General features: G+C 39.0%; 1 protein-coding gene across 1 annotated transcript in view; it reads right to left on the bottom strand.

Annotated features, from left to right (window-relative positions):
- LOC100484394 (anoctamin-4) overlaps positions 1 to 13,731 on the bottom strand; it is a 336,625-nt gene that overhangs the window by 98,432 nt on the left and 224,462 nt on the right. The window contains exon 9 of the mRNA XM_034644141.1: positions 3,335 to 3,441. Coding sequence (XP_034500032.1) covers positions 3,335 to 3,441 — 107 coding nt within the window. The remainder of the gene's footprint in view (positions 1 to 3,334; positions 3,442 to 13,731) is intronic.

Genomic DNA, 13,731 nt, shown 5'->3' with positions numbered 1-13,731 from the left:
GATCCCATAACGCCAGGATCACGCCCTGAGCCGAAGGCAGATGCTTAACCGCCGTGCCACCCAGGCGCCCCTGTACACAATTTTTGACTGTGCAAGGATGCTGATGGTTAGATATTAATCATGTTTAAAAGATTTTCAATTCATTTCAACAAGCACTCCTACTATAAGCCAGAATTATGTTAGGCAATGATGATAGGAAGACAAATAGGGCAACTTATTTACAATTAAGGAGCTTATTGTCCATCTAGCAGTTTTTAGCTGCAGATTCTCAACACACTAGTGTTTTATAATAAACTGTGAGGTGTGCTGCAAATCATAGTGTCAATATTAGTGAAGGCACTGTTTTTTATAAATTTGCATTTTATAAAATAATTCAGAATAGCTATTGCCATAATCATTTCACTTCCACTTGGTTTTTTTTTTTTTTTTAGCATTTTCATGATACAATGTTAACTGAAAAAGGTATGATAAAAGTTAGTGTAGTATACCCTAAGTCTGTTAAAATTACATGGGTAAATGCATAAATATGAAAAAAGTAATTAATGTAATATTTAAATTATTTAATACACCAAAATATTACAATGGTTCTCTTTAGGTGGTAGAATTTTCCTAATGTCATTGAAAATAAAGAATTCAAGATAATAAGAATTGTACATGATTATCAAATAAACACTTTCAAAGAAATTGCCATAGGAATTCATGGGAAGAGGGAAGAATTCCTTCAAGGTGGAATGGTCATGGAGGACATCATGGAGAGGACATGTCTCAAAGATGGGTGATTGATGCAGAGAATATGAAGATATACTAATTCACAACCCCGCTGATGTTAAGGAATATCTAAATCAGGTTTGATTTTACCATATCCACCTACATAGACTCTCACTCAACATTATTTCAGGTGTATCCAGATTTGGATAGTTATCATTTTCTATTATATTTAATTTATGCAGCTTGGGATCAAAGTAGTTTTGGCGGTTCACAGAGTGGCTCACACTGAGCTTGCATTCAACTAAGTCTCTCAAGTCTGTTCCTCTCATGATGTTGTTGAGCAACATTTCTCCCACACTGTACCAGGATAGTTGTTTTGCTGAATTCGAGTACAGGACTTTACATTTACAAACAATTAAATGTCATCTTGTTGGATTTGGCTGAGATTTCCAGATCACTGAGATCTTTTATGTTCCTGACTCCAATGACAAACATATTTAATGCATTCTTCCAGAGTCCACTCCACCTGAAAGCTTGATGGACAGGCTGTTTAGGCCAAGTACCAGTTATCAATACATTTGCCCCTTAGCTCCAACTACACTTTCATTGCCTACTTTGCAAAAATGGAGCTAGACCTTGTAAATATTTCTCCTTAACAGACTGTACAATGTTAAGCTTTGTCAGTATTAGGCACTGGAAAGACCCTGGAGGAGGGAGAAATTTGTCTCCCTGATACCAGTATGCTTCCCTCAGCAGACTTCTGCAACACATGAATTCTATGGTACCAACTTCCTACAGGGCATGGTGGCCCGTAGCACATGGCACCTCCCCAAGGGCAGGTATCTCCTTGAACAGCTTCACAGAGCAATGCTGTTGATGCAACACCTCTCGATGAATGGCTTCCCTGGAACCCCTCTAGGCAGTCCCCCACCATGCCCCCAGAAAACTGTTCCACCACCTACTGAACCACAGCTACACCACTTCCAACAGAATCTACGTCTCAGTTTTGTGGGAAGAGTCTTTCTAGAAGTGGTAGCTGCTCCTAATATCTCCTATTTCTTTATTCTCTAGCGTTCTCCTTAACCTTTACTAACCAATCCCTGATTACTCCAATCCTCTCTCATGTTTTTTTTTTTTAAAGATTTTATTTATTTATTTGACAGAGAGAGACAGCCAGTGAGAGAGGGAACACAAGCAGGGGGAGTGGGAGAGGAAAAAGCAGGCTCACAGCGGAAGAGCCTGACGTGGGGCTCGATCCCATAACGCCGGGATCATGCCCTGAGCCAAAGGCAGACGTTTAATGACTGTGCCACCCAGGCTCCCCGTCTCTCTCATGTTTTTATATTAATATTTAATAATATATTTTATATTAAACTTTCCCTGTAAAAATTATGTGTGATTTTCATCTCCTGACTAGGTCTTTGTTCAAACTATTAATAAAAATCTTGTCTGGACAGAGATAAGGACGAAGCCACCTGCGTCCTCTTGATATATGATAATCTGTTTAATAATGGAGAAAATTTGGTAATATGGGAAGGTTCTCATAAAATGCCCCAAATATAAATTATGAGCGTCCATCAATAGATGAATGGATAAAGATATGGTATATATACATACCCCTCCACACACACACAATGGAATATTACTCAGCCATAAAAAAGAATGGAATCTTGCCATTTGCAACAACATGGATGGATCTAGAAGATGGAATGCTAAGTGAAGTGAGTCAGTCAGAGAAAGAAAAATAGCATATGATTTCACTCCCATGTAGAATATAAGAAACAAAACAAAGAAAAAGATAAACCAAAAGACAGACTCTTAACTAAAGAGAACAAACTGGTGGTTACCAAAGGTGGGAGTGGGTGGGTGGGTGAAATAGGTGAAGGGGATCAAGGTACACTTATCAGGATGAGCACTGAGTACAGAATTGCTGAATCCCTATATTGTACAACTGAAGCTAATATAACACTGAATATTAATTACACTGGAATTAAAAAATAAAGTTAAATAAAAAATAAAATCTGTATATATGAATTTTGGAAGCTGTTTAATGGGGAAGGTGATTATTTGGAGAACTTCCTTACTTGTGACAGCTCATCTCTGCACTTGCCTAGAACAACCTCCCTTCTTCCCCTGCCACCACCATGTTCCTATATCAGGCCCTTCTTTTCATCAGGTCTAGTTCAAACCCCAGCTTCTCAATGAAGCTTCCCCTGACCACTCCATCTCAGCTTGAACTCACCATTTCAATTTTTTCATGTTACTCACTGTATCTATTCATTTGTTTATTGTCATCATTCAAATGCTTGAACATACGCCCCAGGAGAGAACCATGCTCATCTCCTCAACATCCAGCCCAGTGCCCGGCACGTAATGAGCACTCCATAAATATTTGCTGAACTGAGGGAAATTCTCCATGATCTCAGGTAAATGAGGTAACATGGTATTTTAAAGAGATCTAAGGGTGATATTAAGATTTTTACACTTGTGAGTTATCCATCAAAGAAGTAGAGATTTTATAAATGATGAGTGGTTCTAGAATTGATATAAACTTTATAAAACCAAAGGAAAAAAGTCTGTAATCCCCCAAATCAGATGTAGCTTGTTATACTAATATACTACTTACCAATTTTGTTTTTTCCTTCTTCATACTTTATTCTTTGTAAAATATGATGTACGATTCTACTTCTTGTGGCATTGTTGAAGAAAGTGTCTTTGTTGTGTATGATGAAGCTGCACACATTGAAAACACAAGCTGAAGGTTAATTGGAGGTGATAAATCTAATCTGTGACATAATGTGGTGTTACTCATACGGAGGTGTCTTCAGTCAGTCACAGAGTGGGTAGGTCTGGAACAGCATGAGAGAGCCCAGAGATCACACCAGAGGCAAGAGGCTCACACCCCTCAGTATTTTTGGTTCTTAGTCTCCTGAGCATTAACAAAATTATGCCAGGAAGGAGCTGGAGCTAAATGCAATTAAGAAACCTTAAAATATTTTTTTTTCCTCAGTAAGGTCATTAGATAAATCCAACTAAAAATGTATTTTGTTTTTATCTCCTTTCGTCTCCCCAGCCCATCCCCTTCCATGTCATAACCATCTGGCTTGAAGAGAAATTTTAAGACATGAAACTGGTTTGGGTGGTGGATATAGGAATAGGGAATAAGCTCTGGTCTGGCTCAGGGCCTCTGTCTGTTCCTTTCCCATGTTCCTTGCTGGATGGGACTCCTCTCCTAAAACATATACTTAAAATTGCTTTCTTTCTCAGCCAGTGGATGACCCAGCCTCTAAAGTTTCTCACAGGGCTCATATGCACACACACCAAGACACTGGGTTTTCCAGGGGATACTCCTACCCTACGGAGAACTGAGACGTTTTCCAGGTGACAGAGCTTTCAGGACCACAATATCCAGCATGAAGTGGCCATGTCTTCCCTTCCCAGGAATGTGCTAAATGGTACAGTATTAGACATACTGTAAGTATAATTGCTTCATAAATTGTGAAGTTTATTAACTTCAGCAAACTTTAATGAGGTACCTCCTAAGAGTGGGGATGCCGTGCAAGGCATACCAATGGTGGCAGCCACTGCCTTCAAAACCCAGCTCAGAAGTCACCTCCCACAACAGGTCTCCTCACCCCTCCAACTCCACTCCTTTCCTGCAAAGAATTCAGTATTCCCTCCTCTGTGCTACTTCTTATCTTGTAAGCACATCGATTTATCAATTATTCTGTATTGTCACTTGTTTTCTCATTCATTCATTCATTCAGCAAATGTTTATTGAGGGCTCTGTCTAGGGTACTGAGTATACAGCAGTAAACAAAACAGATAAAATCTGTGTTCTTGAGAGCCTTACAGTCTAGCGGGAAAGACAAACCATAAAGGAAATGAACTTGATCATACGGCAGAGATGGGCAGGATCAACCTCCCTTTGCATGTCTCTATCCCACACAAGACCGTGAACTCATTCAGGACAAAAGGCTGAATCATACTGATTTCTGTAGCCCCAGCATCTAGTGAGTGGCTGGTACAAACACAGCTATATGTTTTTGAATAGCAGTAAGTGAGGGCCATTGAGATTTATGTTGGGGAAATTGCTATTAAATGTTTTTCTTCAAGAAGATGGATTCCCAAGAGTTGTTCAAATGTCAGGAGGAAGAGAGAAAACTGAGCTAGAGAAGATAGTCCAGGCATGGGGTCTGGTTTGGGAACAGCTGGGAATTTGAGTTTGGGATAGTATACAAAGGGGACAAAGGCCAGAGAATTTGAAAATGAAATGTAAATCACATGAGCTGATTCCCTGGAGAAGTATTTTCCTCTCACTTTCACTTCCCTAGGATTCTGTTATAGACTACTGTTCTCAGAAAAAGTAATTTGACTTGGTGGATGAGAGATAAATGCTATGTTGGTGAATGAGGAAGCTGCAGAGCTTAGCTGGTATTTTCTTCAGGGTTTTCTGAAAACATTTTATTGCATCAAAGTGGAGGAGAGGAAAACCAAAGTTACGCTGAATGCAGTTCCTTTTATTTTATTCTCCTCTGCTTTTCACCTTATTTAAGATAGACCATTCCATTTTAATACCAAATAAAGAAGCCATAAAGAAACACACAAATAAAAAAGCCCATTTTTGACTCACAATACCAGATGATGGCTGAAAGCTGATAAGAATGACCATGCTTGACAGGACAATTCTGGCCTAAAAGCCCATGTCCCTCCTCCATTAAATGGTTTTCTGCTTTCTTCTTCTTTAATAGCACATTACATTTTGTGAGCTCATGTAATAGTTCTCTATAATAAGCACTGCAGATGAGCTTCGAAATTTTGTTTTCCTCTTCCTTATATCTAGGTTGTACCTGGAGCCTGGAGATTCTATAGTGGGAACAAATATATAGGGCACGTGCCAGGCACTATTCTAAGCACTCCAGATACATTAACTCATTCAATCCTTGCAATAACCCAGGACATAGTATTTTATAGCTCCATCTTACAGGTGAAGAATCAGAGAAGGTGAGTGATGTTCCCAAAGTCACTCAACTAAAGGGGAGAGCCAGGATTTCAACTCAGGCAGTCAGGCTCCAGAGGCCACCCTCTCACCCACTCCACTCACCTGTCTCCCTGTGCCAGAAACTTCCTGACTCCTGGAGGCTGACTCCCTTCAGATCAGCCCAAGAGTTGCTCTGCCTGGAATGTTCTCCTTGCTTCCACTTATTCTTTGAGCCTCAGCATAGGGCACATCTCCCTTTAAGGGTCTACCTTAACCCCATGTCCTCCCCCTAAAAAGTAATGTGGTTCTACAATAAGAGAAGGAAGGAGAAAATCATTTAATGCAGGAGGAAAATGAGCCTTAAGTTCTAACATTACCCCTTCTTCCCCTTAAGACTTTGAAATGAGACAGTCCACAGACTAAACCCTAGTTCTGTCACTTACAATGTGGTACTGAGACTGTCCCTCAACTTCCCTGGGTTTTGGTTTCCTCATCTGTGAAATGGGGATAACACTGTAATTACTCTCACAGCATTTTTGTAGAATCAGGAGAGATGGCAAGCATTGCAGAACCCCACTGTCTAGTGTTTAATAAGCTCGCAGAGTTAGCTGTCATCATTGCTGTTGCTTCTATGACATCATATAGAAACTGTCTGCTTACATACCTGACTTCTCTGGATGAGCTTCTTGAGGGCAGGGACCAGCCATGCTCATCTCTGTATTCCCTGCACTAGTACAGGGCTTGGCACAAGACTAGCCCTTACAATGGGCTCAAATGAACTGACCGTCTGGAGAACACTTGCTAACATTGGGGGCTATGTGACTAAATATTATCTCCTTATACCTTGGCATCTACTTCTTCTGGAAATATTTCTACCTATTTCACCTTTCCAACTACCACCTGAATCATTCTCTCCACATTGCCAAAGGATTTTCTTACAGGGTGTCGAACAATCTCATTTTCTCTGTCACTCTTTCAAACTGAAGGGCTAAGAGAAGGCACAGTGATGATTCTTGATATCATGCTCTCAAGCTTTTCTTAGCCATTTAGCCAAAACAACTTTCTTCAAACAAAATCACACACATAGGCACATGCACACACACATGCACAATGTAAGCTGAGCTGTTCTGGCAAACATAAGACTTGGGGGCTCAGTCTCTGAGGTGTCAGCACTCTGGTGTGAACCTTAGAAACTCTGCTTTCCTACATTACTGGTGGGTCAGCAAACTAGTACAAATTCTGTAAGGACCATTTGACCAAGTCTATTAAAATTATATATTTTTATATACACATTTATAATAATATTAATAACTATAATTATTACATTATATATAATATATACATATCTTCTGACCAGAAATTCTTTTAAAAATTTATTCTACAAATACATTTACCCATGTGCAAAGTGACAGATAATAAAAAACACTCATTATGCCATGGGTTATAATAGCAAAATTCTAAAAATGACTTAATTCATCAGTGGGGGTAAAGAGAAATTATTGTACAACTTGACAATGAAATACTCTGCATCTGTAAAGAGATTAAGGGTGTTCAATGTAGATATAAAAAAATCTTCAAGATACTACAGGAGAAAACAAAGTTCAAAATAGTCACATAGCTATTTGGGTTTTGTTTTGTTTTTTAGATTTTATTTATTTATTTGAGAGAGAGAGTGCACAAGCAAGGAAGGGGCAGAGGGAGAAGCGGACTCCCCACTGAACAGGGAGTCAGACATGGGGCTCAATCCCAGGACCCTGTGATCATGACCTGAGGCAAAGGCAGATGCTTCACCAACTGAGCCACCCAGGTGCCTCACAGCTATTTGCATCAAAGAGAAAAACACACACATATAAGGAAGTAGATATAAATGTAATGATGTATTTATTGGCTTGCACATGCACAGGATGACTATGGAAAGGACAGAAACTTCACACAGACAACGAGAAATACTAGCTGCCTCTGGGGAGAACTAGGTGGCTGGAAAGGAAGCTGACATACGTTGGAAATTTTTATCATATGTAAGTACTACCTATAAAAAAACATGAAATATTTTTTAAAAGAAATTTTTAAAGGGAAAATGCAATTTCTGTTCTAGTTTTGTTCTCTCCTTCACCCTGAAGGATAAGGAGAGGAATAAACTGAATTGGCAGAGGAATAATTATGCGATCGAGGCTCTGCACAGATATCTACTTATCCTACCCTTTGGAGCAGTTATGTAATATGCCCAAAGTCACACAACTGAGGAAGGATTCAAAACCCATCTGTCGGTTCCAAATTTTCCCATTCATTTGTAAAAGAAACTGCTGAGAGCACATGCCTGCCTGTATGCATGTATGTGTGAAAGGGACTTTTGGATGATTTCATCTTGCCCTATGAGGAAGGCCTTGCTGATCTGTCATCAAGTAATAGGCAAACCTGAGCCTTAAATTCCTACAGATTCCCCTCTAGGGTCTCTACTCTCCTGCTTTCTCTGAAGGTGAGCAGCCCTCAGTTTTCACTTGATGAGCCTCCCAATCTCCTCCATGCTAGGAAGGGCAAAAACCGGAAGAGAATATTCAACGAAATTATGTTTTAGCTACAGACTCCCTGAGGCTGTGGTTATTAGCACTCTGTTCTGCAGCCAACCGTCCCCAGCAGTGTTGTAAAGTACTGTGATATGCTGGTTGTAAACATTCTGTAAATGTTTGGCTTGTTCTGTGCAAAGAACTGTTCACTGAGAGTGTTACATGTGGAGGTGAGCAGTGGGTACAAAGGAATTATGCACGTATGTATTTTGAGTGAGGGTATTGCAAAGGTGGAAAGAACCTAGTTTCTCTTTATAGAGAATAGAGGCTCCTCTATTCTTATTAGATAAAATGAGAAACACGAACATTCAAGGGGTGTGATTTGGGGAAAGGTATTCATTAGAGCTGGGTATAAAACCAGCTGATCATTAAAGGTGTTATTTTAAAGCAAATACCAACTCATTTTTTTTAACTTTCCTCTTAGGCAATAGCTATTGAGATATGACTACACTTTCTTCACAATTAATTTAGTACAAATTATCTAGAGTCCACTGTTGCTGAAAAGGAATTTCTGAGATAATGAAAATGTTCTTTATCTATGCTACCCAATATTGTAGCCACTAGTCACATGTAGCTACTGAACACTTAAACTGTGGATAGCACAAATGAGAAAGTAAATTTTTACTTTTACTTAATTTTAACTGATTAAAATTAAAATATAAATAGCCACATGCGGCTAGGAGATAGACAGTTGCCTCAAACATGAATGAAAATTTGAGTATATAGGCAAAGCCTCAGTAATGGGATCCTTATCCTGCCTCTCCCTTTGACTACAAAAACTGGACCAGGAGAGTGAGTAAGGGATGAAAATGCCCTATAGAACTGCGTACAAGGAAGTCAATGAGCTTCTTTGGGACCCAGTTATTTGTCAGAAAAATGTGGGTCATAATGTCTTAGCTGCCCAAGGAGGGGGTTAATCACAAAGTGAGACTAAAAAGTATTGAGATAGATCATCAAACATAGTTGGTAGATGACTGGACTCCACACAAGTCAAAGAGACAACTCGAACCCAACATGTCCCAAAAAGAACTCTAGCTCTATACCATTATACGGTAAAAATCCAATTTCTCAAGTCACAAACTTGAGATGCATCCTCTATCCTCTCTTTCTCTCATGTTCAATATCCAATCAAATTCTCTGAGTTCCTCTTCCCAAATGTTATCCTGAATCTGATCTTTTATCACCCTCTTTGCTTTGAAGTTGTTTCCAAGAGCACTATAATAATTTCCTAACTCTTCCAATTTCACTTTCTCCCATCAGTTCTTTCTCTACATAGCAAGGATCTTTTAAAACAAATAAAATCTCATCCCTCTTCTGCTTAAAACTCCTCACCAACTTCCCATAGATTTGGAATAAAACCTAAACTCCTTTCCATGGTCTACATGCTCCTGCTACATGGTCTGGTCCTGCCTACACCAATGTGCTCACCTCTTCTCCTCTTCCTCTTCCTCTTTATAAACCAGCAACATTGCCTTCTCTTCTGCCCTTGAAAAAACCCAGCGTGACACCATCCAGGGCTGTTGTTCATGCAACTCCCAGATTTTTGCGCAACTTGTTTCTTTCCAACATTTGGGTCTCAACTTAAATGTCACCTTTAATACCTTAGCTAGGATAGTTACTCTCCTGTCCCTCAAGTCTCTCTCTCTGTCTTCCATTACCTTGTTTTATTTTATTTTTCTTATGTTTTACTTTCTAGGGGGTGGGAGGATGTATCTACATGCTCACTGTCTACCCACCTTCCCCTATAGAATGACTGCAACCACACATTGACTCTACATGGAACCAGTGGAAGAACTGGCCAGCTTAACCCAGCACAACTGCTGAAATAAAAGAATCATGAGCAAATAAAATGTGTTTTAAATTAAATTTTGTGATACTGTTATGTAGTAATAGGTGACCAAAGCGCCAGTCTTTTCTGACGGCTAAAGTTGTATTATTTCATAATGCAAAAAGAAAAGTAAAAGCTAATGCTTTGAAAAATATTTCAGAAAACTTTCTCAACTAGACTTTTAAACAGTGATTTATTTTTTAACAAGGAGAAACAAGGTGGTACAGTTAACTGTCACTTAAATTATGTCCTCAAATTAATGAAAATCTAAGTAGGAACAAAGCAACCAATTAATTTTTTATGTGACAAGGCCTATTTTGAGAGGTTTTTTGGGGGGGCTTTAGGCACCGCAGTGCAATAACTAACTTCTTAAGTATAATTGTTTTGGGTAAAAGGATGAGATAACTATCAGGCCAAATATATAATATACATAATATTCAGAGTTCTGACCGTTCAGTAAAGATTTTTAAGCCTCTTCATAGGATTAAGGTGATAAGGTGCTGAAATATAAAGCAATGTGAGACATTTTCTTATTCCATTGGTCATTTCTAATTGCACTTTATGACATCATCTTTACTATGTGAACATCAAATACAAACTAAGAAATATTTGCTCTTGAGACTTCCAGGTAAAGATGGGAAATTAAACACCTGCATTTAATCTGGCTCTCAATACCCCCATGAAAATAACAGTAATGTGTGCGTGTGTTTACTTTTTTTAAGATTTTATTTAGTTATTTGAGAGAGAGGGAGAGCACAAGCAGGGGGAGAGGCAGAGGGAGAGTGAGAAGCAGACTCCTAACTGAGCAGGGAGCTTAATGGGGCTGTGTGCATGTTTACATAGAGGTATGAACCCTTAAGGAGCAAAGACAGCAGAAAGCAACAGCAACAAAATGTTGGAATGTGAGAAGCAGACTGACAGGTAGTAACAGACTTAGCAGATTTTTAAACCAGCTCTGGGCAAGACCAAGAGCAATCATATTTAAACTACAACATCTCATAAAATTTTAGAATTGGGGCACCAGTGGCCTCTAGAAGCCAGGTGCAGGGGTTGCTAAAATAAGTACTGGTTGAAAGCTGTTTAGGAAGAAGTTAGATCCTGAGATCTTCACCTGTACTTTAACAGAAGCCTGGAGGAGTTGTGTTTTGTGAGGGTTTTTGTTTTCTGTTTTTGGTTTTTGTTTCTGGATAGGGTAATAATACAGCCCCTGAACTGTAAGACATCAGACGTGGTTAGGGGTAAGGGAGCCATAGTGAAAACTGGAGGACCAAGTGAATGTTTGCATCCTGGAAGCCGAAATTCCCAACTGCCTTCATCAGCTTAGGCTCCAGAACATTGGCAGCCAGGTTTTGACTTTCCAGGGAGGACACTGGCAGAGACTTTTCTGGGGAATCTGACCAGCTTAAGATGAAAGATCTGAAGAGGGAGAGATTGGAGACTCCAAAACGAACCCCCCCGCCCCCGCCGCCCAGCCATCTCCCTACAACAAAACTACCAGTTGACAGCCCCACCCATTTACTCTGAAATTATACTCAAGTTTTTGTATTTCCTATTCTTTAATGTGGACAGTCAGCCAAAGATTACTGGGTATCTGAAGAAATTCATTAATGAAAGAGAGAGAATTATAAAGACAGTAAAATATAGAAAGAAACATGTTAGAGGATATTAGGCCATGTGGAGTGATGAAACATTAAAAATATGATTATGCTCAGAAAGTTAAGATGTTGTAATTGTGAAAAAAGCTCAAAATACGATTTTTAAAAAGCCAGAACATTATGAAAATCAAATGGCCCTTGTAAATTAAAACAAAATGATAGCACAATTTGAAAACTTAATAGAAGCATTTGAAAATAAGTTGAAATCTTCCAGAAAGTAAGCTGAGAAAAATCTCCTAGAGCAAAACTTTACCGATTAATAAAAAGGAGAGAAAAGACAGACACGATCAGCTAGATCAGCTAGAAATTCTGTAAAGAAAGAAAAAGGGATAAATCATACACAAAATTCAAAAATTACTCAAGAAAATTTTCCTGAACTGAAAAAGAGTATTCAAGTTAAAAGGGTCCACTGATGATTCAATAAAACAGGATGAACTGAGAGCCACCTTAAGATATGTTACTGTGATATTTCGGAACACTGGGGACAAAGAGAAAACCATATAAACTCACATAGGGGAGAAAACAGGTTACAATAGAGAGAATTAGGAATTGGAACATCTTTGAAGTCCCAAGCAGCGATACTGAGTTTTGGAATCAGAGGAGGAAGACCTTCAAAATTCTGAGGGAAAAGTTTTTATGACCAAACGATCATGAATGAAACACAATAAATATGTGTACTAGTTTGCTATAGATGCTATGACAAAGTACCACAGGTTGGGTGGCTTAAACAAAAGAAATTAATTTTCTCCAGTTCTGGAGGAAGAAACTGCCTCAAGGGTAGATGGAATTACTTCTTATAAACCCAGAAGATTGCAGGCAAGAAAAGGAAAAGGAGAGTTGTAGGAAAGAGCAGAAAAGAGGATGAGAGAAAAAAGTGCTGTCTTGGAATTGCTAGCAATCCAGACCAGTCCTAAATTACCTCCATCTTTAGCAAAAGGACAAAGAAAATCAACATATATAGAATGCACATATAGCAAAATTATCTATTCATTTGTAAGGTACATGTATTATTAGTAGACAAATTCATTGAACATTTACCACAGGTGTTTATATATTGTGCTAATTTCCACATTACGTGGGTATTATTATGAATCCCAATTTACAGATAAAGAAATTGAAGCTCAGAATCATACAGCTTGTGAGTTGCAGCGCTGGCATTCGGGGCCCAGGTCTCACAGACTCCAGAGCCTGTGTGAGCTCAACCACTAAGCGTTAAGGACAGACGCTGTGATTCATTCATCCTCGTCCAGCCCTACACAGTGCCTGTCACAGAGCCTGTGTTTGATGCTGCCTGAGCCGAAATGGATATTCAGGATGAAAACACGAAAGTACTGCAGTAGTTACATTTATTAGAGATCGCTGTTCTTTCCCATTCAAAGGTGAGCCAGAATGAAGAGGAAATCATTAAAAAAAAATCTATAAAAACAAGTTTGGAAACCTAGTGATTTCCTAATTAATCCTCAGAGCAGAAAAATCCAATTTAGAATAACCCAGGCCTCAGCTCTCTACTAATTAGGGTGCTACTGTAATTGAGTCAATAGTAAGGTTTTGCCTGATTTACTAAGGCAATTATCACTGCATAAATTGATCATTCAGTGACGCATCTGTGGCTGTTGTCTTAGTCTGGTCTTGGTCATGGGTCTTATTTTTATATTCCCTTACTGGCGCTGAGTAGGACTGAGTGCTGACCAAAGGGACAGATCTATCTACTTTCTTCCAGTTCATCTATCTTGCTCTGGTCAGCAAAGACCTAGAAACCTTGCCAAGCATCCACAAAACCTGAAAGTTGGTAAAAATTTATTCTCCATAATTCCCTGGTCTTTTTCTTTTTTTTTTTAATTTTATTTTATTATATTGTGTTAATCACCATACAGTACATCCCCAGATTCCGATGTAAAGTTTGATGCTTCATTAGTTGCGTATAACACCCAGTGCACCATGCAATACGTGCCCTCCTTACTACCCATCACCAGTCTATCCCATTCCCCCACCCCC

Source organism: Ailuropoda melanoleuca, chromosome 15 (genome assembly GCF_002007445.2).
Source record: "Ailuropoda melanoleuca isolate Jingjing chromosome 15, ASM200744v2, whole genome shotgun sequence".
NCBI classification, from domain to species: Eukaryota; Metazoa; Chordata; class Mammalia; order Carnivora; family Ursidae; genus Ailuropoda; species Ailuropoda melanoleuca.
This window is presented reverse-complemented; position numbering and strand designations above follow the sequence as displayed.